We start from the raw sequence: 23,956 nt of genomic DNA, 5'->3' as shown, positions 1-23,956 counted from the left end.
CAAATACAGCATGTTTTTTTTTCACAGTTGCATAAAATAAATTTCAGAAAATAAAATATTACGTATCAGATATCAAATGTACGTCAATATATTAAATATATTATACTATAGAAAATAACAATACGGAAAGTATTAGACACTAAATAAAATTTACTAAATTACAGATTTCTAAAACGTACTAAATATAATATTAAAAATATTAAATAAAAATATTAAATATAACCTTTAAATATAATCAAGTAGATATGACCAGACATGAATAAAATCAATACTTTTAGTTTTTAAAAATATTTTAATAACTGTAAAATACTAAATAAAAAATGTTCAAATATAAAATAAATAGAAATTAATTTACCATGTAAATATTTTTTGCAATTAAAATAATTTAAAAAAGAGGTACTCGAAAAAAATAACGAAGAACATAAACGTAGGATATAAAGAAAATGCACTATTGTTGGACCAAGTTGTGCACTTTATGGAACTTTTTATCTAATTTTAAAGTTATATACACTATTTCACATTCATTAGATTGACAAGTATTTAAAATAAAGAGTAAAACATTCTTAAATATGATATGAAGATGTTTTATACATCGAAACAGATTTACTTCAACAAGAGAGAACTAGTATATTATTTATCAAATCATCACTCTTTTACACATTGTACCAAGTACGTGCATAAATGTGTATTTTAAATCAGAGACAAAGTAAAAAAAATAGGAAAAATATGGAATATCAATATAAGGCATGAAATATTTTAGAAATTATTAAAATTTAATTACTCTACAAAAATGTTTTTGTATCAATATATCATAAACAACAAAAAATTCTTTTAAAACAATTCAACTTAAGTTTTATTATCTACGACATTTTATGTTTTACCCTAATATTTTGATATCTTAAGCTTAACATTTTAATAAAGATATTTTAATTCTAATAATTCCTTACTATAGATTCTCTAATACTCTTTATCATACTTTTCTAATAATTTTATTTTATTATAATTGTAAATGTATTTTAATTACCTTTTCATGTATTTCTGAAGTGGACTGTGCATCGCAAAAGGCAACAGTTGCGACGTCTTTGAGGATGGGCATTTCAATAGAACAATCACGACCATCGAGAAGTGCAACCAGTGGCCGCGTTTGGATCGGTCCGTTGGCAATCGGACCTCTCAGATTCTCCATACGAGGGCGTTTGGGCATCATCTTCCGTTTGTCCATCGGTCAGCAGACCGCCCCCCCTATTTTTATTGTTTTCACTGTGCGCTCTCAGTGTCACTAGAAAAAGAAATTACGACCGCTTCCCTTCCCCTTCTGCTCCAACAAACAGTAGAAGACGACAGAATCTATCTTGACAAGACACTCGCAGCGGAGATGCCTCTTCTAGTCCAACTAGTATAACGTTTTAGCACTCTCGTTGTTTTTTAAGCTTTGTCACACAAACTGCTTTTGCAACACTAACTTCTGGTCGGTCTTCGGGCAAAAACCGCTGAATCTCCAATGCATCACGGCTCGATGAACACCGTCTCCTAAAATTTATCAGAAAAAAATACCATTAATTAAGGAAAAAAACAGAAAATAGGTATGTTAAACAAAATATTTCCTTTGTTATCAGAATTACGTATCTCAAATACATGTTTATAAAGTTGTAAGTTGATTATAATTGACTTTTTATAATTTATAAGCATTATATATATGTAAACAGTTCTATGATCAAGTAAACAACTTGGTTGCTTGACTGAGCTTTTGTCTATCGTATTAGCACTTAAAAAATTTCTTCATTCAAATCTTTTTCATTCTCTTACTTGTATAACTCTTATTATAGTAACAGTTTTATCGTTATGATCTCTATATTGTGCTTCAGGATATACACATTTATGTATTTATATATAATTATAAGATTATGTTATTACATTGGTAATCGCTGGCTCTTTATACAAATAATAATAGTCTATTTTAATTAATTATATAACTACTTGTTTACAATTTGTTACGTAATGTTCAACTAAATAAAAATTGTGTATCAAGTATATCCCTACATTTCCTCCGAAATACTGTAATACTGTAATATCGTGATGCTTATTAATAATTCACCAGATTTTTTTTGTATTTTATTGCAAATGACATTTGTGCGTCTTATACAGAGGCACAGATCCCAATTACGTTACTACATAATACTTTATATGCGATATTAAGTGGTTTCTTTGCAAATATATTAGTTTAAAACGAACTATAGAATTTCGTCACATTTGCAATCAACTTGTTCACGGAGAAAGCCACATAAACGAAAGCAGAATTGGATGCTACCGCACAGACAAACACTGGCAATGTCATTCGCGTGGAAATAGATTAGACTCGGCCATAGCGTCCATCGAAACGATGTAAGACGTTACCTCACATTGCCTCGCATATCCGCGATCTCACATCGTTCCTATGACTATTTTAACCGAACTTAAATACGATCTATTCGCGAACGCATCGAACACGTTCCCAAAAACACACGAGGCTACAAAGAAAGCGTCACTTTTGCTCGAGCGGCGTGCTCGAGTCGGTAGCCGCCACCGCCGCCGCCGCTTCGCGACTTTTTAGGTTACCTTGAAACGCGCCGGCTTAACCTGCGCAGTGCCAATAGCGCGTCCCGCTGGCTGACCGACTGACGCGGAATTTGGACTCCAGCCTCCTCGACTTCGATTTCGGGCAGGAGCGCGACGATGACCGGAACGTAAGCGTGGCACTTAAGGCGCGGGAACGGCCCCGCGAAAACGCGATGGAAACGGGCAAAAACCGAGGCACCGAGCACCGCAAGCACCAACGCGGAGAGGAGGAGGCGCTCGCAGATGCGGCACGGCACGGCACGCCACAGCGGCGCTCGCTCGCTCGCTCGAGGCGCTGGAGCTGATGTTTTTGGTAGCGTTAATAGCGAGGGCGCCTTCTTCAAGTTAGTGAGTGAGCGGGTAAGCGCGCGCGCGGAGCAAGTAGGTAGATCTGTTTCCAATCCGTTTTCGGCGGCGACGGCGGCGGCGGCGGCGGCGGCGGCGGCAGCAGTTAACAACAATAACGGTAGCAGCAGCAGCAGCAGCGATGGCAGAGAGAAGGATGAGAGTGGTCATGCCCGCGTTTTGGCTGTGGTTTCTCTTTCGTGTTATGTTCACGATTTTTTGGTTCTCTTCCGTTAGGTTCACATTTTTTTTCCGAACAAAATCAAAAACTCGTGGACATAGTACGGAAGAGAACCACAAAATCGTGCACATTACCTACAGGATTCAGTACTTAACAGTCAAAACGCGGACAGGACCACTCTCATCCTCTCTGAGCGATGGCATTGAAAACTAATCATCATAATGTTACGCTCACAATAGTTTCACTTCTTGTGCGTTTCGTCATCTGATTTTTTTTTCTTAGCGTTGATTATCGAAATATGTATATTCAAGTAAGACAAGTGCAAACGAACAGCAAGGGAGTGTACCGTAGGTTTTTCAATCATCATGGCCATGTGCACCAGCCATCGACACGAATGTTATCAAGGCAGTGATTGGAAATCGATCAATTTGACGAGAGATACTTTCATGTTTTTATTATTGATATATATCTTTTTATACAATACGCAACATACTAATACATGCTATACTAATTAATATAATACAATTACTACAATTTTGCTACTTTATGTAATATATTATCATAATATATATTATTACTGCTATCACATAATATTGTATCACGTAATATTACTATATTACTATATTATACATTATTATTGTTACACTAAGAAATGTACAGAAAGCTATCAGTCATTAGCCGCGTTCAGCAGACCAAGCCGCTGAGTAGCAGTCGAACGTGATTGGCTCTTACTTTTAGAATCATTAGAACCAACCAATCAACGCGGAGTGTTAATAAGACGAACTCAACAGTTGTGCAACAGTTGTGTCTGCTGAACGCGACCATTGATGCTCAGTCAACTAATAGCGTTTTTTCTTGGCTGCACTACCGCCTTGCACTGCCCTGCACTACCCAATAGCGTTGCACTAATGTTGCACTAGTAGGCGATAGTGCAGCCAAGAAAAAACGCTATAAGGCTGCGTTCGGAGAGCGCGATATTAGCGCTATTTGCTTATTCTATAACAGGGTTGGATTTTATACGCATTCTAGAAGTTTCATACGTATGATTGCTTATCATACGTAGGATACGTATCAAACTATGTACGATACTTCTGACATTAACCCTAACCTCAAATCACTTTTTGATTTTTTAAGGAATTAGTTTAATTATTGGTTACATTAAAATATATTTTTTAAACCACAGTAAAACCACATAGTATAGCCATACGGTTATTATATTTTCTTACTACCTCGGTCGAAAGTACGTACTTTCGGCCCCGGTTCCACGGCAGAAAGTCTCATTTTTATGCCTTGGTTAAACTACATGCGCGCCATCTAGAATAGCGGGAGTAAAAACTTAGTTGCACTGGCACTCAATATATGACAAGATCCGTACCACAATATTACCACAAACCCAATTCACATCGCCCCAACCTCTACTTTTACTTTCACTCGTATAACCTAAAAATTTGTTTACAGTTAGTCAATGATAATGTTTATTAGTAAATTCTATTCAGAAAGTGATTGTGTTGTTATAAAATAAGTTTTGTAATTGTGATACAAATAAATAGTCATGTCTAAACATAAACACAATTCCTTTAATTAAAGTGTATTTATACCTTTATTTATAGATGCATTTGATTTGATGCCTGCCCCCGACCAGCAGCACTCGCTTCGCTCGTGCCGCAAATGTCGGGGCAGGCATCAATATCTTCAACACACACATGTCATTCTTCCGTACTTTCGACCAGGCAGCAAGAAAAATAGTATACACTACACGGGCAGAAAGTTTGAGAGCCCTGAACTGCGCGCCATCGTGCTCGAGGCTTCGCCTCGAGCACGATGGCGCGCAGTGCAGGAATCTCAAACTTTCTGCCCTTGTAGTGTAATATACTATTGTTTACTATATTCGAAATTAGTTCATCAGTTTTATTATCAGGCCTGTTCTTTGTGGCTGCACTGGATTGCACTAAAACTTTTTATCCCGCTTTCGTCAAACTTTAAATATAGATATATCTATATTTCATTTTAAGTACAAGTGTACACTGTACACTAGTTCAGCCACAAAGAACAGACCTATTGAATATACAGTCTGTAAATAAAAAACAAAAAGAAGTAATACTGAAAATGTAAGTGTAATATGTGTTTAGTATACAGTAATTTCAGTCATTAGCTGTAATATATTTTTGCTTTCGTGTGGATTTAATTTTAAAGCACTTATATGGGCCAATCTGGTTATGCATCTGGTAATTTTCTAATCAATTTTCAATATAGTCACATACTGTCATCTTTCAAATTAAACTTTAATTATAAAAGAAAAGTGTATCTGTAGTTAAAATGTTCTAAACAAAGCATATATATTAAGGTTATGTGACGTATGATACGTACACATATGTATGAAACCAAAGTACATATCATACTTAGTACGATACGTAGGATACCTATGTATGAACGTAGGGTATATGTTCTCTGGTGAATAACTATATACTACACTGAAATGTAAACTGCCATGCTTAGCACCCAGGCCGCAAGAAGAAAAAGACGGGATGATTAGGAACCATTTTTGTCTGTTTAGCGAATTTTCATTGGTCAACGATTTTCTATTGTTCCCGAAGATTACACCAATAAAAAAGACTGGGCTGGTAATAGTTCTTCACTTCTTTCGTCCCGTTTTCTTCTAGAGTAGAAGAATTCACATTCCAGTGTAGTATATAGTTCACTGTTGATGCCTTCTTGGATCCCTCCCTCCCTCCCTTCCTCCCTTTCTTTCTTTTCGAATTACCAACTAACAAATACATTATATTTTTGAAAAGTAGCCAATAAAAAATATTTATTTTTAATATTTTAACTACTTTTTTCATATATATAATTTGTTATAACATTTCCACGACTTTACAAATAAAACTCTTTTCTATTTCACTCAATTTAGAGAATAGTTCATGAGCTGGGCCTTAAATCCCTAAATTGATCGATTCAATTTACTTAATTGAATTCTTGCATTACCTACTGTTTTACTTACTCTCACTATTGTTTCAATATACTTCAATTCTAAAGCAAGTAAGATTCTAGCATAACTAACTAATAATTAATTAGTAATATTAATATTATAGTATCCAACATCCATCCAATGATTTATATTAATTTGACATCATGTCTATTACTGACTTTTGAATCTTATGGTTTAATCTTTCATGTCAAACATTTACTTGGAATTGATAAATGTGATAAAATTGATAAAATGTCAAACTGATAGACAGCTCCAGAGCAATGTTGCCGGACTTAATAGTCAAGATGTGTATGAATAGTCGAGATGCGATATATTTAATTTGGAAATAGTTATCGCCAAGAGCGAGAAAGCATTTAATGATACCGTAACTAATGTTTGATCTTAGAGTACTTCGAGTTTTCAGAATTACACTAATACTGTAATTAGATGTATTATGAATGCACATGTATCACAAATTGGTATGACATAAAGGAATCCTTGGATAAACAGAAAGGAAAAGAGGAATGAAAAAGGATAAAGCATTATACATATATACTTCCAATATAATTTATATGGCGAAAAAACGCTGAAGGAGTGGAAAGATTACGCAGAGAAGCGCTTACAGATATTATGAATTATCATTATCAGCAATGCGATAAACAGTATGAAATACAGTGAACAATATCAGAGTTTCAATTAATTATTATAAACTTTTTTAAAATTGTATCTTTAATTTAAAAAAAAGCATACATTACCGCGTCGAAAACAATTATAACATGTCGTAAAACAATCAGAAGTAAAAAACTCGCAATTAATCGAGTATTTCAGTTATTTAAAAGTTGGAAGGTATTAGGTGCGTTTAATTATAATAGATCGCTTCAAGAACCACTATCTATGTCAAAATAACCGAACATTTTCTTAATGGTGGAGGAAATGCTAAGTTTACATCAGGGGTCCTATTTGACGTATACATAGTTACACGTATACATAGTTAATATACGGAGCCGTGTATAAGGTACGCCGTAAGTTTTACCAAATTAGCATTCTTAAACATATTGATAAATAATTAAATATATGAAAATAAACTAAACAAATATTTGCATCAAAGAATAATAATAATAATAATAATAATAATAATAATAATAATAATAAATTACTCGTTTTACAAAAGAATATTAGAATGACAGAGATATAAAATACTTATAAACAAAACAAACCTACCAAACATCGCACTTACAACAAGAATGTATAAGACAAAGGGTGAAGAAAGCTATTATTATCGTACAAACATTATCGTACCAATACGTGGCGCTCTCACCCGAACGAGGATGCCCACGGATGCCACAATCGTCAGAATGGCATTTTCACGAAAAACATGGAGGATTGACCTTCAGCTTTATTAGTTTTAGCCATCATATCTTTGGATCTATTAACTTTTGCTTTAGCCTCAGCTATGACTTTATTGCTTAACTTTAACTTTACTATCTTTTGTCAAAACTTTCTTAACTTCAACATTGTAACTTTATTATTCTTTATCTTGACTTTATTAACTTTAATGTTTTAGTCTTAACTTAAAAAAGAAACTTTATTAGCTTTAATTTTAATTTTATTATCTTTAACTCGAGTTTTAGTCTTTAATTCTAATTTTAAGTTTAATTACAGCTTAGCTTTAATTTTAGCTTAAATTGTAATTTCAATTATTTCAATTTATTGTATTAACAGTATTTTGTAAATACTATTAATCATGAACTAAAGAATGCCGAAAAATTGAAATCAATTAACTATTACTAATTAATACGTAACTTATTATGTAACTTTATTCATATTTCCGTTCATACATAATGATGTATGATGATATAAAATACCTACTATCAATGTGCCATTCTCATTATGGAAAATAATAGCGGCAGAAATAAAAATTAAAATAATTCCTTGAAACGTTTGCATAAGAATGTATAACACTCGGTGTAGCACGTGCAACCGCTAAGCGAATTAGCTCACCACGTGACAGGATAAATCAAATGCGATGCCTTCATTCGACAAATATTTAAATACCGTGATTTAAATATCGCATTGCATGAATAAAGTAATATTGATGTAATAGTGTTGCAAGTGCGTGTAGCAATGCAGCACGTAGTAAAATTCATTATGCACATAAGTGTTTCAAGATTCTTATTTTAATGCGACAGATTTATACACAATTCGCACATCAGACATTACATTTAAAAAAATCAAAGATAAAAGTAAAAAAGTGAAAACAAAGATAACTTCGAATTGGTTGAAGAAATTATGAGAGTATAGAGAACAAGAAAAATAATAAAATAAATAAATAGAAGATGAGTAATATTTTTTCTTTACACAACTTTTTTGAATAAAATATAATTTTTTAAGTTTGCATTTTTTTTTAATTTTTAATCTCTTTTTTCCTTATTTCTATTTACTTCATTTCCCTTTCTTTTTTCATCCTGTTCTTTACTTTTTACTTCTTCTGTCTCTTATATTTATTTCTATATTATAATTAATATGTGTTTTTCTTTTATTTATCTTATTCTCTTTTTTATTTATATTCCATCTTTATAGAATAAATTGGCAGGATACAGCCGTCGAATCTTCGGCTATCGGGTTATCCTAATATATCTGCATACACGCGTCACACACGTAAAGTGGCGCGTTGCTGGCCTCAGCGAAAGCGAGCGGCGAGGACGCGACACTAACGCTACGTCGTACTCTGCCGACCCAAGCACTTTGACTTGGGCACATGTTGTGCCAACTCAGCGAAAACGTAAGCTCGTATCATTGAAAGCAAGAGGAGGGAGGCGGAATCGAGCGGGCGAGATTAAGCCCTTGTTCGACAGCTGGTAGCGTATATCATGGCAAGCGTTATACATGCCGCTTAACAGCAGCAAAGCGACGCATCAAAGAAATATACCTACTTCAGGAAGAAGTAAATGTATTTATAAATTAATCACATTGTAAGAACTGTTTACTTCGATAAAATTCCGATATGTATAAGTTTTAAGAGATGTTTGATAAATTACATTATGTATATAACGATAAAAAAGATTATTACGCAAATAAAAACTTTACTATATATAAATATATCATGCATGTGTACATATATATGTGTGTGCGTGTGTGTGCGTGTGTGTGCGTGCTGTGTGTGCGCGCGCGCGCGTCTAAAATAGATAAAAATTTGTTTTGTTGTCAATCATCAATAATATAAAACGTGTTAAAGAAAAATATATAAAAAGTATAATAAACCAATAAACTCAAAATTATAATAAACCAAGTTAACTGTACTTTATTTCGTAATTTTTGGACTAATTTTTTAAAGAAAATTTGAGATAAAATGCTTACTTATTGAATACAAGTATCGCATATATATTTTTTTCAATATTTGGATCACGCGTTTCTTTTATAATTTAGATTCGTAAATGAAAAACAAACGATCCTCTTAAAGGGGACACCCTGACCAAGTGGTTAAATTCAACCCTTTGGCTTAATCTCGGTATGCAACAGAGCCTTTCGATTCAGAGGGACAAAGACGGACAGATTAGTGCTTAGAACAAGGAAGGGTATGAGGACAAAGGTGGAGGTGGGAATAGAGAGGAGTGAGTGGAGTTACGAACGGGATGAGGCACTATGAGGGCGAAGTTATCCAATTATTGTCTAACCTGAGAGCAACTTTACTTGGCAAAGAACTCGTGGGTGGTAGGGAAGAGAGGGGAGAGAGAAAGCTCCGTCCTGCTGGATTTCCCCCACTCTCTATAATCGCCAGCCACGATAAAGTAAAGTTTGTTTCAAAACTTGCCGTTCTCACCGAGAGAGAGAGAGAGAGAGAGAGAGAGGAGGAAGAGGAAAAGAAAGAGAAAAGTAACTGTGTTTTTGTTAGTGACACGTAAAATTCAAACAACTTCGCTTTTCGATAACAATTGGAGCTTTTTTAGCGATTGAGATGTAATAAACAATACAAAATATTCCAGATTTCTCAATCTTTCTACCTTTATCTATCTACATTCATAATGCATATAAATACTTAAAGAATTTTTCAAGGTTAATTCTTGAAAATATTCCTAGATTTCGGGATTAAATCGAAAAAGTTCATGGAGTTTTAGAGTTAAGTAATAAAAATCTCAGTATTCCTAGGATTAATTCATAAAGATTTCAAGTTTTGAATTTCAAAAGTTAACTTTTGTAATCGCTATATTTTCAACAAATATAGATACTTATTAGCTTTAGGTCTCTTCTATGTTTTATTGCAACTAAAACATAATTTTTCAAGTATGTTTGTTGTTATCATACATCATAGTATTGTATTTTATTTAAAAAAAGAGAGAAATCCAGAACACAGTTATTTAATCGAAATTTATATTAGAAATAGTTTTTTAAAACTGCTTTAAGAGATAGAAAGAAGAGAGAACTTCCTCCCAGAAATAAAAAAAGAAAAAAGGAGTAAAAGGGAGGGAAAGTGAGGAGGGACAAAAGAAGAAGGGGAGAACGTCCCTTATTCCCCAACAAATAATAGAATATTACATAAAATAGAATATAAAATATATGAAGAATGTATACAACAAAATATAATAAAATATAAAATAATACCAAACTAAAAATAAAATTCTTAATAAATAATAATAATAAAATAGTAATAAATAATAAGTGAAACAGGACCGATATGATATACAATCACTTGGGAAAAAAGCCACATGGAAATATTATTATGTAAATGTTTTGTTATTCATTTTTCTCGTAGACGTAACTCATATTTATATAACTATACTCTTGATGGTTTACCTCTCTCAGCAGTGCGCGAAGCTCGAGATCTCGGGGTCTTGTTCAGTGCGGACTTATCATTTAATACACATATACAATCAATAGTTTCATCTGCTTATAGAACGCTTGGATTCATCCTCCGATGGGGTAGATTTTTTTAAGAATATAACCACTTTAAAATTATTATACTGTACGTTAGTTCGCCCCAAGTTGGAGTACTGCTCCATAGTTTGGTCTCCGTATTTTGAATGTCATCAGTTATTGATTGAACGTGTGCAGCACAAATTCCTGCGTATGGCTGCGTATGCCTGCTTATCGGCTAGGTAATCCCATGTCAATTACTTGCCATGAATACTGCACGATATTAGATAGATTAAATCTGCTATCGTTAGAAAATAGGAGACTAACCTTTGATCTTACATTTATTTTTAAGCTTCTTAATCACTCTATTGATTGTCCGGATTTGTTGAAACGTATCTATTTTAACATCCCGACTAGAGAATTAAGACAGTACTCCATCTTCCACCTCGAGTATCACCGTACTTTGTATAGCGCAAATTCGTGTGTAAATAGGCTAATAATATCTGCAAGTAATTTCTCCAATAAGGTTGACTTTTTTGGTGGCTCTGTATCAACTTTTAAACAAAAACTTTCTCGTCTACTCTTGTAACCTGAATGTTCTCCATATTATGTTGTAAAATTTTAATTTTATCTTATTGTTCTTGTTTTTTCTTTTCTCTTTGTACGCTAAAGGGTTTATTACCCGTTAATAAAGTTTATTATTATTATTAGGTCAGATCCAATCCGTAAGTGATATTTTTCTCTAATTGTATCATATTCATCCTGTTTCACTTATTGGTTATATACGTCGTAAAAAAAAGACGTTCTTCCTATTATTAACCGGTTAATAAATATCACATTATAAATATCATAGGTATGCCTCAGTGATCGAATTGGTAAAGACGGAATATAGGCAGATCCAGGTTCAAATCCTTGCTGAAGTAATATTTTTCGCAATAAATTATTTATAGTAATTTAATAAGAATGTTTATTAGCATCAAAAGTTAAATCGATTATCGATTTAAGTATATGGATTGACTGTTCCAGCAAAGAGATGTGTTTTAAAGACCGACAAAAAATCGGCGCGTAGCTTGCTGAGTTTGAAAAAAAGTATACAAAAGTCACAGAAATATTATTATTATTAGACTACCAAGATCCAGCCTTAACCAAAATAATAATAATAGTATCAGGGTCAATTCGTCAAAAAGTATCCATCATAAGCATGATGGTATCTAATGCCAAGATGACATTATATCCTATTTTTTTCGAATACAGTTTTCCATATCCCGTGCGAGAAAACTTTGATAGAAAGAAAAAAGAAAGAAAGCAAAGAGAAAGAACAACAAGCAGGGGATAAGGAAGTCGTCCAATTATGACGGAGGAGTATCGGTGGCGGTAGTTCGGCCATTCTCGTCCTTACGAGAGGGAGGGATTGTGGAGGGGTTGTTGCTCTCCGCTCGCCGTTACCTTCCGTCTCCGAACGAACGGCTAAGAGAAGAGTGGTGGAGGGGGAAGGAGAGGCGACTACTTAAAGTTGGCGGAAAGTTTGGTTCGGCAGCAAAGTTAACTGAGTTAAGTTCTCCGCTCCTAAAGCGAAACTTCGCTGCTTCTCTCTAACGCCCCTTTCTCCTCCTTCTCGCTGTGCCGGCACAACTCCTCTCGCCTCACCATTCCCCTCCTTTTCTCTCCATGAACGACGAGCGGTTTCTCCTCGACATTCCGGCTTGTCTAAAGGAGTGAATAGTGTGTTTTGGGATTACTGTTTCTTCTTCGTGTCCACACGATTTCCGGTGGTATCTTACGTAAGAGAAAGGAAAGAGATCAGGATACACGGCGTCCCAATTGTCACAAGCGACGATCAGCATGATCTCAAGCAAACATAAACAAAAATATCGTGAAAAACTATTCGCAATATTTTAAATACATTGAAAATCATATGTGACACATTAATTATTATCGACGCTATTAAAATAGTTTGCGAGTCTATTCATTTTTTTTTTACAAAAGAACGGTAATTTAAGTCATCTAAGAGATTAATTATGCGGATTTAAAGTTTATTAAGTGCGTAGGATTAACTATAAATTTAATGAACACGATAACCAAAAAATTGTAATTATATCTAACAAAAGATTCTATCTCTCCGATAAAGATTAGAAAAATCATAGCATAAGCGAAGTAACGGCCTAACATAGATTGTAGATTTGTTGAACTCCGCAAATGCAGTTCGTCGGCCTTGAAGCTGCACTTTTCTTGCTGCTCTTTTGCAGGCATCGACACATATGCGACGCACGTGGCGAGACGCAAACTCTTCTTCCTCTCTTCTTCTCCCCCTCCCTCTCACGCTCGCAGGAAGCAAACGAGCTCACAGATCGATGTAGATACACACAAGTAGTACTCGGCAGTAAGCTCTTAGGCTAATCAACTCACTCACTGATTCATTACATGAGTTTCTCGGTCTGATACTGGTGCAAAAATTTCTCAACAAGTTATTAACCTCTTTATAAAGTTGCGCGTTTGATACTAAGAATCATATTTTGCCATCTTTTCGAATGTTCGTTGATAGATGTGTAACTTCTTAATTTCGTATTGAACATATAAAATTATAAATAAATCAGACATAATAACAACACAATTAATTTATTAGATTAGAAATACGATTGATTAAAAATAAAAAATAATAATATACTACACGTATTTCTATAAGTAAATCAAGTAGAAAATAATTTTTGATTTTTTATTTTCTCTATAGTGTTAAACGTAAACACTATTTATTATACAATACCTAGATTTTTTAAAAACTTAACTTACTTCGAGAAAGTGCCATTTGTCTACCGATGGTATATACAATTTTTGATAAATTTAGTATTTTCTCTACAGTTTATTCACCATATTATCAATAAAAATATTAATAAAAAATCATTATACAATAAAAAGATATATGTATAATTACCACCGTAAAAATAATAGATGTGATAGTATAACAAATAGGATATGATTAGAGTCAACGACACATATCAATCACGTTTCCATATTATATATAGGATGTTATATAATCAGTAAAATTTACATTTTTGGATGCAGAGAATACAAAACCGTAAATTGTTACAGAAATTAAATTTTACAACATTCATATTCCTGGTCATATTAGAATGACGTAATTGCAGATAGACATACAGTCCTTTCTTCGCATAAAGTTGCTGTTTTATTAAGCTTATGTAATTCTTGCGATTTGTTTTGGCGAATGATCTCGTTGCCACGACATTCTTTGACAGTAAGCTAATATTATCGCACACAAAAATCCTTGCGCGTCAAATACGTTGCAAACATCTTCTATTGACATTGCTCTGTCATGATAATTTTTCGCGGATATACAAAAATTAATTAGATAAGAAAAATATTTAAAAAAATATTATTTTAAAAAATTAATAAATATTATATAGACAAATTATTTAAGTATGATGTAAACAGTATATGAATAATAGGAATAATACAAAAGTCATACAAAAGTCATACAATGATACAAAGTCAAAAGTGAATTATAAAAAATCGGTAATATACGTCGAAAAATATCAACTGAGACCGAATGTAATTAGCACTCAATCGGGTCATGTGTTTTCCACGAGACCAATGAGATATTAAAAAAGTAAAAAACAAAAAGAATGGATAAATGTACAAAACATGGTGAAGTAAATATTTATGGCGACAACAGAGATTTTTCGCATAATATGTGAAATTTGTTACAAAGACAAAGCAATCAAATAAAATAATTTTCTGTTTAACTTATATATTTATTTATGTTATTATTTATACTTCTAATTATTTTTGTTGTTTAAGTCTCATTATTTCCATTATGTCATTTTGCCTTTAAAAATCCAATTATGCAAATAAAATATTAAAACGTTCTGTCGTTCTTTTATTTCGTTATTCACTATATATATATTTTTTCTTTATTTTATTACGCCTATTGTGTTATATTTTATCATTCTCCTTTCACTCTTTTCAGACAAAGCAAGAAAAGTTTCACATTGTAAGTTATCCCGATTCATAATAGGCAGTGTTACGGATCAAGTGTCATCGCACTAGCGAAGAACAATGCAGTTAATTTGCAAAGATGCACCGGCTCTCCCGCTATTCATTCGCGGAGAAAACGCGACGAGTGTATTGGCCTTGTTAAGTTTCAAAGTACACACACACACACACACACACACACACACACACACACACACACACACACACACACACACACACACACACACACACACACACACACACACACACACACACACACACACACACACACCCACACACACACACACACACACACACACACACACACACACACACACACACACACACACACACACACACACACGCACACACACACACACACACACACACACACACACACACACACACACACACACACACACACACACACACACACACACACACACACACACACACACACACACACACACACACACACACACACACACACACACACACACACACGCACGCACACACACACACACGCGCGCACTTTTAGCGACGAGGAGTTTGCAATCGGTCGCCGATAATCTTGCGCTTACCACACTCCAAATTAGAATTTTCCGCGCATTATAAACCTCCCAACAAAGTTCTCATATTATTCCCATCACCCATGATAAAAAAGCTCCTCTTGTAGGAAATAAGCATGTATTAATAGAGTCGTTCGGTAATTATAATAGATCATCGTAATAAATCATCTCAACTTTCTTTCGAAGATTATATCAGAATTGCTAAATATCAACATAAGATTATGTACAGTAAAATATAAATCAAGAAACACGATAGTGACTTGCGCCAAGTGCACGCGAGGCGTCCTGTATACCTATTTATACGCAAGCCAGTCAATTATACTCTGAGATTATCTCAAAAACTACTATATAGACCGATCAAATTCATATTAGGCTTGATCAATAGATTAGGTATGATTTATATAAAAAAAATTTATATTTTGCCTCTACATGTCCGAAGAGCGAAAGTATTACGACACAGAGTCCCAATGTTGGAAATTTGATTTAAGAAATGTTATTGTCGTCGTTATCTTTCTTTGTCCTTTTATATTATACATATCCCTATTCGCTCCAACCATGCCTTTCGTGTCCCACGAATTTCTAACAGTCGTTTGTTCCGGAAAACAAATGATCGTGGGAGAATTCCCTCCACGCCGGAAAAAAGTTATTGTGGCAGGAAACCTCAGGTAAAAATTTTAAAGTCCTAGCTCATTTACTCTCGAAACGGGGAACAATCAAAATCTCGGTGGGACATGAAAGTGCATGGTTGGAGGATTACGTCAGTGTTGTGTGAAAGGTAAATGAGCTTTTTTTTCGATAAAAATGTATTTTTGTGTATAATTTAACTGTATTTAAAATATTTTTGTCGTTAAAAAAAATTTAACATTCCACAGAGGTCTATTATGGCTCAGAGGCAGGTAGCCCAGTAAAATGACTCAAAATTTGTCGATCTCGAGGAAATAATACTGACTAGGCTGAAACTTTGTAAACAGGCTTGTTTTAGGGTACTATTCAACATATTAAAAGTCCCCACGTGTAGACGCTACGTTGCGGGGAGCGGAGGGTCCAAAAGGTCCCAAAAATCAGTCTTTCGCAAATAACTCGGAAAATATCAACTTTACGAAAATTTATGTAGATATAAAAATTGTAACTTACAAAATTCCGCACAATTTCGTTTTTTATTCAAGTCTGTACGACCAAGTAGAGCAGAGATAGAATTTTTTTCAAAATTTGAAGGAAATAATACTGACTGGGCTAAAACTTTGTAAACAGGCTTGTTTTAGGGTACTATTTAACATATAAAAGTCCCCATGTGTAGACGCTACGTTACGGGCAGAGGAAGGTCCAAAATATAAAAAAAAAACCAGTTTTTCGCAAATAACTCAAAAAATATCAACTTTACGGAAATTTATGTAGATATAAAAATTGTAGCTTACAAAATTCCGCACAATTTCGTTTTTTATTCAAGTCTGTACGACCAAATGGAGCAGAGATAAAATTTTTTAAACACCGGTAGTTTTGCGACGCAACAAAAACCCATACACGCATCGCGCATTTTTCGCTAATATCTCGAAAATGGACTCTCGAATCGAGGCAAAACTACCGGTGTTTAAAAAATTCTATCTCTGCTCCATTTGATCGTACAAACTTGAATAAAAAACGAAATTGTGTGGAATTTTGTAAGCTACAATTTTTATATCTACATAAATTTTTGTAAAGTCGATATTTTCCGAGTTATTTGAAAAAAACTGATTTTTGGAATTTTTAGGACCCTCCCCTCCCCGCAACGTAGCGCCTATACGTGGGGACTTTTAATATGTTGAATAGTACCCTAAAACAAGTCTGTTTACAAAGTTTTAGTCCAGTCAGTATTATTTCCTCAAGATTTTGTCATTTTACTGGGCTAAGGTGGAAGAGGTGGGGAGGAGCTACGATTATATAAAAAAAATTAATTTTTTTACATAAAAAATATCTGTCACACTTCAAATTCGCCTTTTCTTATTCAGAAATTCTTTTTCTAGCATTTTTTAAGTCCGTAAAGTCCTTCTGTACCATTTAAAAATTACCAAATTTGCGGCGACGAAATTAAGTATTCCTATTTAATTAATAATTATCTCATATTTTTTTTCTCATTTGCACTACTTTTAGCTTTAATTTGCGTTTTGGTTCATTAAGCTTCATCAATTTGTTCGTGAGTTATGATTTTTTAAGTAAAACGAGTCGTAACGTGTGTTTGTCAACATATAATTGTTGTAAAAAAATATTTAAATAAATAATTTTCAAATGTTCTTTACATTGATTTTTAGTCGAAGGTATAAAGATATTATAATAATTTTTGGGGAATTTTTCAAAGCTATTAACATTATTAAAAACACGTGGGACTCGAAAGTACATGGTTGGAGGATTATTGGGGTGAAAAAAACGTTGGAGCGAATAGGGATATATATACTTACTAGCTAATTGATATCCATGCTTCGCTACTTTAAATAAACAATCAAGTCGATCAAATCTCATCGGGCCTAGAGGAGAGAGAATCCGTGAAAACACATTTTATCCCTTTTCATCCCCTTAATGGTCGAATTTATAAAAATCCCCTCTTAGTGGGAGTGATGATGATTACGTCAAGGAATACATATATACATATATACATATCAGATTGCATCATATAAATTTTCCCTTCTCTTTCATTCGAAAGAACCGTAAATATTACATTTGTAAATTTGCTTCAAACAAAAATTGAAGCTGTTTGAAATTAAGCATTTTAATTCAAATTCTGCTAAAAAATCAAATCCATCAAGAGATCTTTTATCTAAAATGTAAAAAATGCAAAAAATGTGTGCACAGAGAGAACGGTTTCTTTGGATTTAATCAATTTTATTAGATTCAAACAAATTTATCTTTTGGAATAGTCCAAACAAACAAATTTTTGATTCAACAAATACGATTGTTTAATTTTTCAAAGAATATATATCTTTGTCTTAAATAAAAAAATTGTTTGAAACGAAAAACATATTCTCTATCGCTTTAATATTACTATTGTTTCTTTTGAATATCAATGCTTTATAAAAAATGTCTTAAACATTTATTTATTATTTATTTATTTATGATATATGTAGTAGTCGGTTGACTGCTACGTATATAAATAAATAAATAATAAATAATTGTCATATCTCCATCACTCGAGTGACCGGTGGGTCGAATTTGACTTACAAGTTTAGCAGCCGCCTAGCGGTGGAAACGCTTATTACATTTATTGTAACCACATAATATATTATTTGTTTGGGAGATATTACTTCAAATAATAGTGTCTTTTCCGTTAAATAATAGAGTTTTCTTTAATAAAAACACAAATTTTTTCATTCAAAAAAATATTATTTCGTCTAAGCATATGTATGTTGTTTCAATGAAAGAAATTTCAATCAAACAAATAGGATTACTAAATCTAAAAAAACCGTTCTCTCTGTGTGTGGATATAACATATTAAACTACTATTCACTACAGATCTTTCAAATAATTTAGAAAATAACTTCTACTTAAATGTACTTCCGAGTAGTTGAAAATTAACAATAAACAGTTTCTGATCAATTAAAATTTAAGAAAAGAATAAATAACAAAATCGTACATTTCAGTCAATTTCATATTTTATTTTAATAAAATTTTAATATAAAGAACTTATAGCCACAAAAATATATAATATTAAAAATTATGTAAACTTAATATATCTAAATATCAATTAATTTCGATAAAGAATACAGTCGCATTTTACGAGGGTCGGTACGAAAGTAATATTGCCTCCTAATATTTTTCTTTTGAATCTGGTGCCTAGAAAAGTCTCTAATTACGTTGAGTAGTATTGTGATCATTTACGTGAGTGTGTCACACGAACAGTTCGAATTTGTGTGTGTTTCAAATGTGCGTACACAGACAAGGACGGTAAGTGGTTGATTTTCTTACCGTGAAAGAAGTGAGTTCCAATGGCTGCGTTCAGCGGAGAAAGCAGCTCAATGATTCTTTATTACGATTGGTTTCTACACTTGAATCTAGGAAAGAATTAAGAGGGCAATGTCCAATTATTTTAAACAATTACTAATCGTTCGCTGAGTTGGTTTTTCCATTGAAATTTATTCGCGTCTCAGAAATGTTTATGATAACACCATTTATGAAATACGAATGGATTTTAATAGAACTCATTTCTTCCACGGTAAAAAATTCAACCATCGCCCTTGTCTGTTACGCACATCTGAAATACACACCAGTTCGAATGACACCATGCTCGTGTGACACACTCATAAATGATTACAATACCACTCAACAGAACACAACTAGAGACTTCAAGTAACAACTCATTGAAACGTAAAGTTTTCTATGTCAGATTCGAAAGAAAAATATTAATAGAAGGCCTTACTTTCGTACCAACTCTCGTATTTATAATTATTTATAGTAGTAACAATAATATAATTTATTGTTCAAACTCTGTAAAAAATGCAACGTGTTAAAGAACTATCACAAAAATATGTAACAAATCGTGATTTTTTTTTATATTTTTGCTGATGAAAAGCTATGTCCAAATTGGCTGAAGAAGCTATAACAAAAAGAACATTCCCTTTACAAATCTTTAAATTACGTTTAAACACAATTGCAATACTAAAGAATCACAATAAGGGAGAATCTTATAAAAAAAACATACGATAAATTTTGGAATATTTTAGATTACTCTAATCTTCGAATATATCCAAAAGAATTATATCGCAAAGAATTCTAGCAAGAAGAAGAGATAATTCAATTTTATCACTCACATTTTTATTTTTTAGTACACGAAGAAAATTTTATGTTAAATTTTACTATGCTGCCGCACCAACTGCGGACCATCAAGACGCCCAAGTTTAAATGCTATAGTCTTGTGTAAAATTACTATGTCCATAGCATTTAGTGATATGTCCATAGCATTTAGTGATACGATCATAGCATTATTATAGCATTGAATGCTATGATCGTAGCATTAAATGCTATGGACATAGTAATTTTACACAAGACTATAGCATTTAAACTTGGGCATCTTGATGGTCCGCAGTTGGTGCGGCAGCATAGTAAAATTTAACATAAAATTTTCTCCGTGTATGTTATATGTATGTTGTTAGATTTGTATTGCATTTTATTTATTATATTAATCTGTCTAAATGATTGATATTAATCTTTAATGTATTAAAAAAACTAGCTGGTTACCCGGGCTTCGCCCGGGAGTCGTTTATCTTGAAACGACTTCGTTTGTGTTTCAATATCCTTATTGTGGACAAACATAAGGAGTGTGTCGGGTGGTTGATTTAAAGACGATAGTTTAACTTTTCTGCATGAATAACACATTCTAGGTGCTTAAGTTTTAAACTTTTTTATTTGACAATGATCACATATTGCATCCATTTTTTCAATTATTACACTCGGATGAAATTGATATTCGTAATTTGAATCATAACTGCCTCTAATTTGAAATCGGACCGCATAAATGTTTTCGTGGATTAAACATGTCGTAACCGGTCTTTTTCTACTCGAGTTTCACACTATTGAGTCATTTCCGCTTTTCCAATATTTCACTTACCGATCAGTGACATCATCCCTTGGTTTACCCAGGCGTTTTTTCGGGAATTTTGAGATTGGTCGCTCGCGATGTACACAGAACTTCGATTTTTCAATTAAAAAACCAAGAAATAAAATCGGTAATCGGTAAGTGAAATATCGAGGTAATATCTCTTTAAGAAAATATCTCTTTAAGATTCGGTCAATTATTTCCCGAAAAATTGGAAAAATTTCGAATACCGGTTCCAATAAAGATCGGTAACGAAAAATTATACACTTCACATCACTCCCCGAAAAATTCTACCCCTGTTTCATATATATAATTCTTTGAGATTCCGTCAATTATTTCCCAAAAAATTGAAGAATTTAGAAAAACCGGTTTCCAGAAGATTGGTAACGAAAAACTATACACCCCCTATAGCACTCCCCGGGAAATTTTACCCCTGTTTTATATACAATTCTTTAAGATTCAGTCAATTATTTCCCGAAAAATTGGAAAAATTGCGGATACCGGTTCCAAAAAAAATCGGTAACAAAAAATTATACACTTCATATCACTCCCCGGAAAATTCTACCCCTGTCTCACATATAATTCTTTGAGATTCCGTCCGAAAATCCGGTTTTCAGAAGATCGGTAACGAAAAACTATACACCCTATAGCACTCCCCGGGAAATTTTACCCCTACTTCATATACAATACTTTCAAAATCGCTCCAATAGTTTCTAAGATTACCCCGAACAACACTACAAACTTTTCCCCTTTATATAATAGTAAAGATAAAGATGTTGAAAAAAAAAAAATGATTAAAATACCCTTTTTAACGATTTTCAGAATGTGTCTAAATATTAATAAGAGAATTTGTTTCTTAGAAACCTTCTACTTCTTTTCGTGATACCGTTGTTCCTGGAAAACATTCTGAAGATTACTAAAAAGATGATTTTTCTAAGGTCATAATACATTTAATTAAACAGACCTTTAGTGACATAAAATTCATTTTTTCTGCCAGACGATCTGCGAATATGGCATTTTCTTATTCTTTTCTTATACTTTCTTCTCTCTCAACATTTGGTAATTTTCTGACACCCTGTACATACAATACATCCATGAGGTACGCGTGCGCGCGCACACATAGCCGCGGCGGGTTAGCACAAGTGCGTAAAGCGCGCAAGCGGCTGGCCTGAGTAGTTTCACGGAGTTTCCTCCTGGTCTCGCAGTGTGCCGAAAGATACGGCATCTTGACTCCTAGTAGAGTAGCAGCGCCGTCGAAAAAGCGAAGCAAGAGAGAGAGACAGAATGGGAGAGTGAGGGAAGGGAAGGAAGAGTGTGGTACAAGCAATGGCCGCGAGACCCGATCGATGTCTCGGCAACTTCCCCCTTCCGCCGTTCAACGCGACACGTCCCTCCTCCGCCGTGCCATCGCCATCACAACTCGCCTCATCCCGCTCTCGTCAGCGTCTCTACCCCCGCCGGTCCCGCCGCGACTTCGCCGAGCATTACCTTCTCCCCTTCCCTTTTCGCCGAACTAAATCCCAGATAGCCGCTTGCTCGCTCGCTCGCCTCTTCGAGTCTGTTTACAATAGCGATGCGCTACTCCCATTATCCTCGGTGTACTTCACCTTCGGATCGACTGCATCGCAGTAGTGGCAGCGGCGACGACGATGACAACGGCGACAGCAACAACGATGACGATTACGAGAAGAGGATCCGTGGCAACATTTCTAAGCTGATTCAAGACCTGCGGCGATTATTACACACCAAGAATTCTTGATTCTTCTCTCCACCTACTACAGTCGTATATCATACAATTTTTATTTTAGCTTTTCTGTGATATGTTTCTTCTTGTTTTACGAGGACGGAGGTTTTATACGGTGCGCTATAGAGAACTAAAAATTTCTCAATGTGATTTCATTGCTAAATAAAACATACTTTGATTGATCAAAAGTAGATCTTAGGCAGAAAGATCTCTAGAGAAGTGATAAAAGTAAGATGTTATGTTAATATTACATTAATAAAAAATATATCTAAGAGAGAGTTTATAAAATATGATAAGAATAAAGCTTATGAAGTTCGTGGAGCGTTATTTGCTTTAATTCTTATATTACGCGACCGCGTTAGGTGTTTAGGTTCATAGAGTGTGATATTCTGTACTTTGTGCCATTATTTGGTTTTCTTTGTAAAGGACTCGTTATTTATCTTTGTCGTCACGTTTTACGGAGAAGACTATGAGATGCAATACGATAAAATTACAACATGGTACTACCGTATTACCTTATTCATGAGATGCATAAAGATATTCTGATACTGATATTAGATTTGTCATAGATTATTAAATTGATTGAACATGAGTATCGCAAGAGGCGAACTTGTCTTTTATCTTTCCAAGATTAACATAGAATGATTCAGAAATACTTCTACTTTGAGAATGAGTTTTCCACATATAAACAATAAGGAAAAATGTCAAACAAAGTGGACAAAATAAAGCGTAACTAACTTTTATTTCCAAAAATATTGTTTTTAGAGAAAAATTTTATCTCCAAAAATATCAGAGAAAAATATTTCAAACAAAAGTTATTTGGTTTAAAGGGAAACACATGATTCCGATGTGAGTCATGTGATAGATGTCATCGTTTTCAAGAAATTTTAAAAACGACTCAATTGAAACTTGATTTTTTTCCTTGAGATAAAAGTTGTAGATCTTGTCGAGGCGTTTTCAAAGCATTCAATAAAGCTCTCTTCTGTTAAGAATGTCTTGAGATATTTTATAGTTTGTTATATTTTTAATATATGCAATATGAAATATCTCGTGAAGTATTCACTTTTCGATGACTTTACCTTCATACTTTTATACGTAGAATAATGAAAAAAATCAACTGTTGTAAAAAAAGCAGAAAAATTCTCTTTTAATTATTTTA

The 23,956-nt window shown here is 33.6% G+C and overlaps 1 protein-coding gene across 4 annotated transcripts in view; it reads right to left on the bottom strand.

Annotated features, from left to right (window-relative positions):
* Ctbp (C-terminal binding protein) overlaps positions 1-23,956 on the bottom strand; it is an 82,003-nt gene that overhangs the window by 20,415 nt on the left and 37,632 nt on the right. For 2 of the 4 annotated variants that reach the window (XM_071775121.1, XM_071775149.1), the window contains exon 2: positions 1,025-1,530. In XM_071775121.1, the coding sequence (XP_071631222.1) occupies positions 1,025-1,222 (198 nt within the window). In that variant the 5' untranslated portion in view covers positions 1,223-1,530. Of the gene's footprint in view, positions 1-1,024; positions 1,531-2,394; positions 2,560-2,595; positions 3,282-23,956 lie in introns of those variants that run through there. The other 2 variants (XM_071775131.1, XM_071775140.1) reach the window with 2 other exon arrangements.

Source organism: Temnothorax longispinosus, chromosome 1 (genome assembly GCF_030848805.1).
Source record: "Temnothorax longispinosus isolate EJ_2023e chromosome 1, Tlon_JGU_v1, whole genome shotgun sequence".
Lineage (NCBI taxonomy): Eukaryota > Metazoa > Arthropoda > Insecta > Hymenoptera > Formicidae > Temnothorax > Temnothorax longispinosus.
The sequence above is the reverse complement of the archived record's forward strand: the minus strand, read 5'-3'. Positions and strand labels throughout refer to the sequence as shown.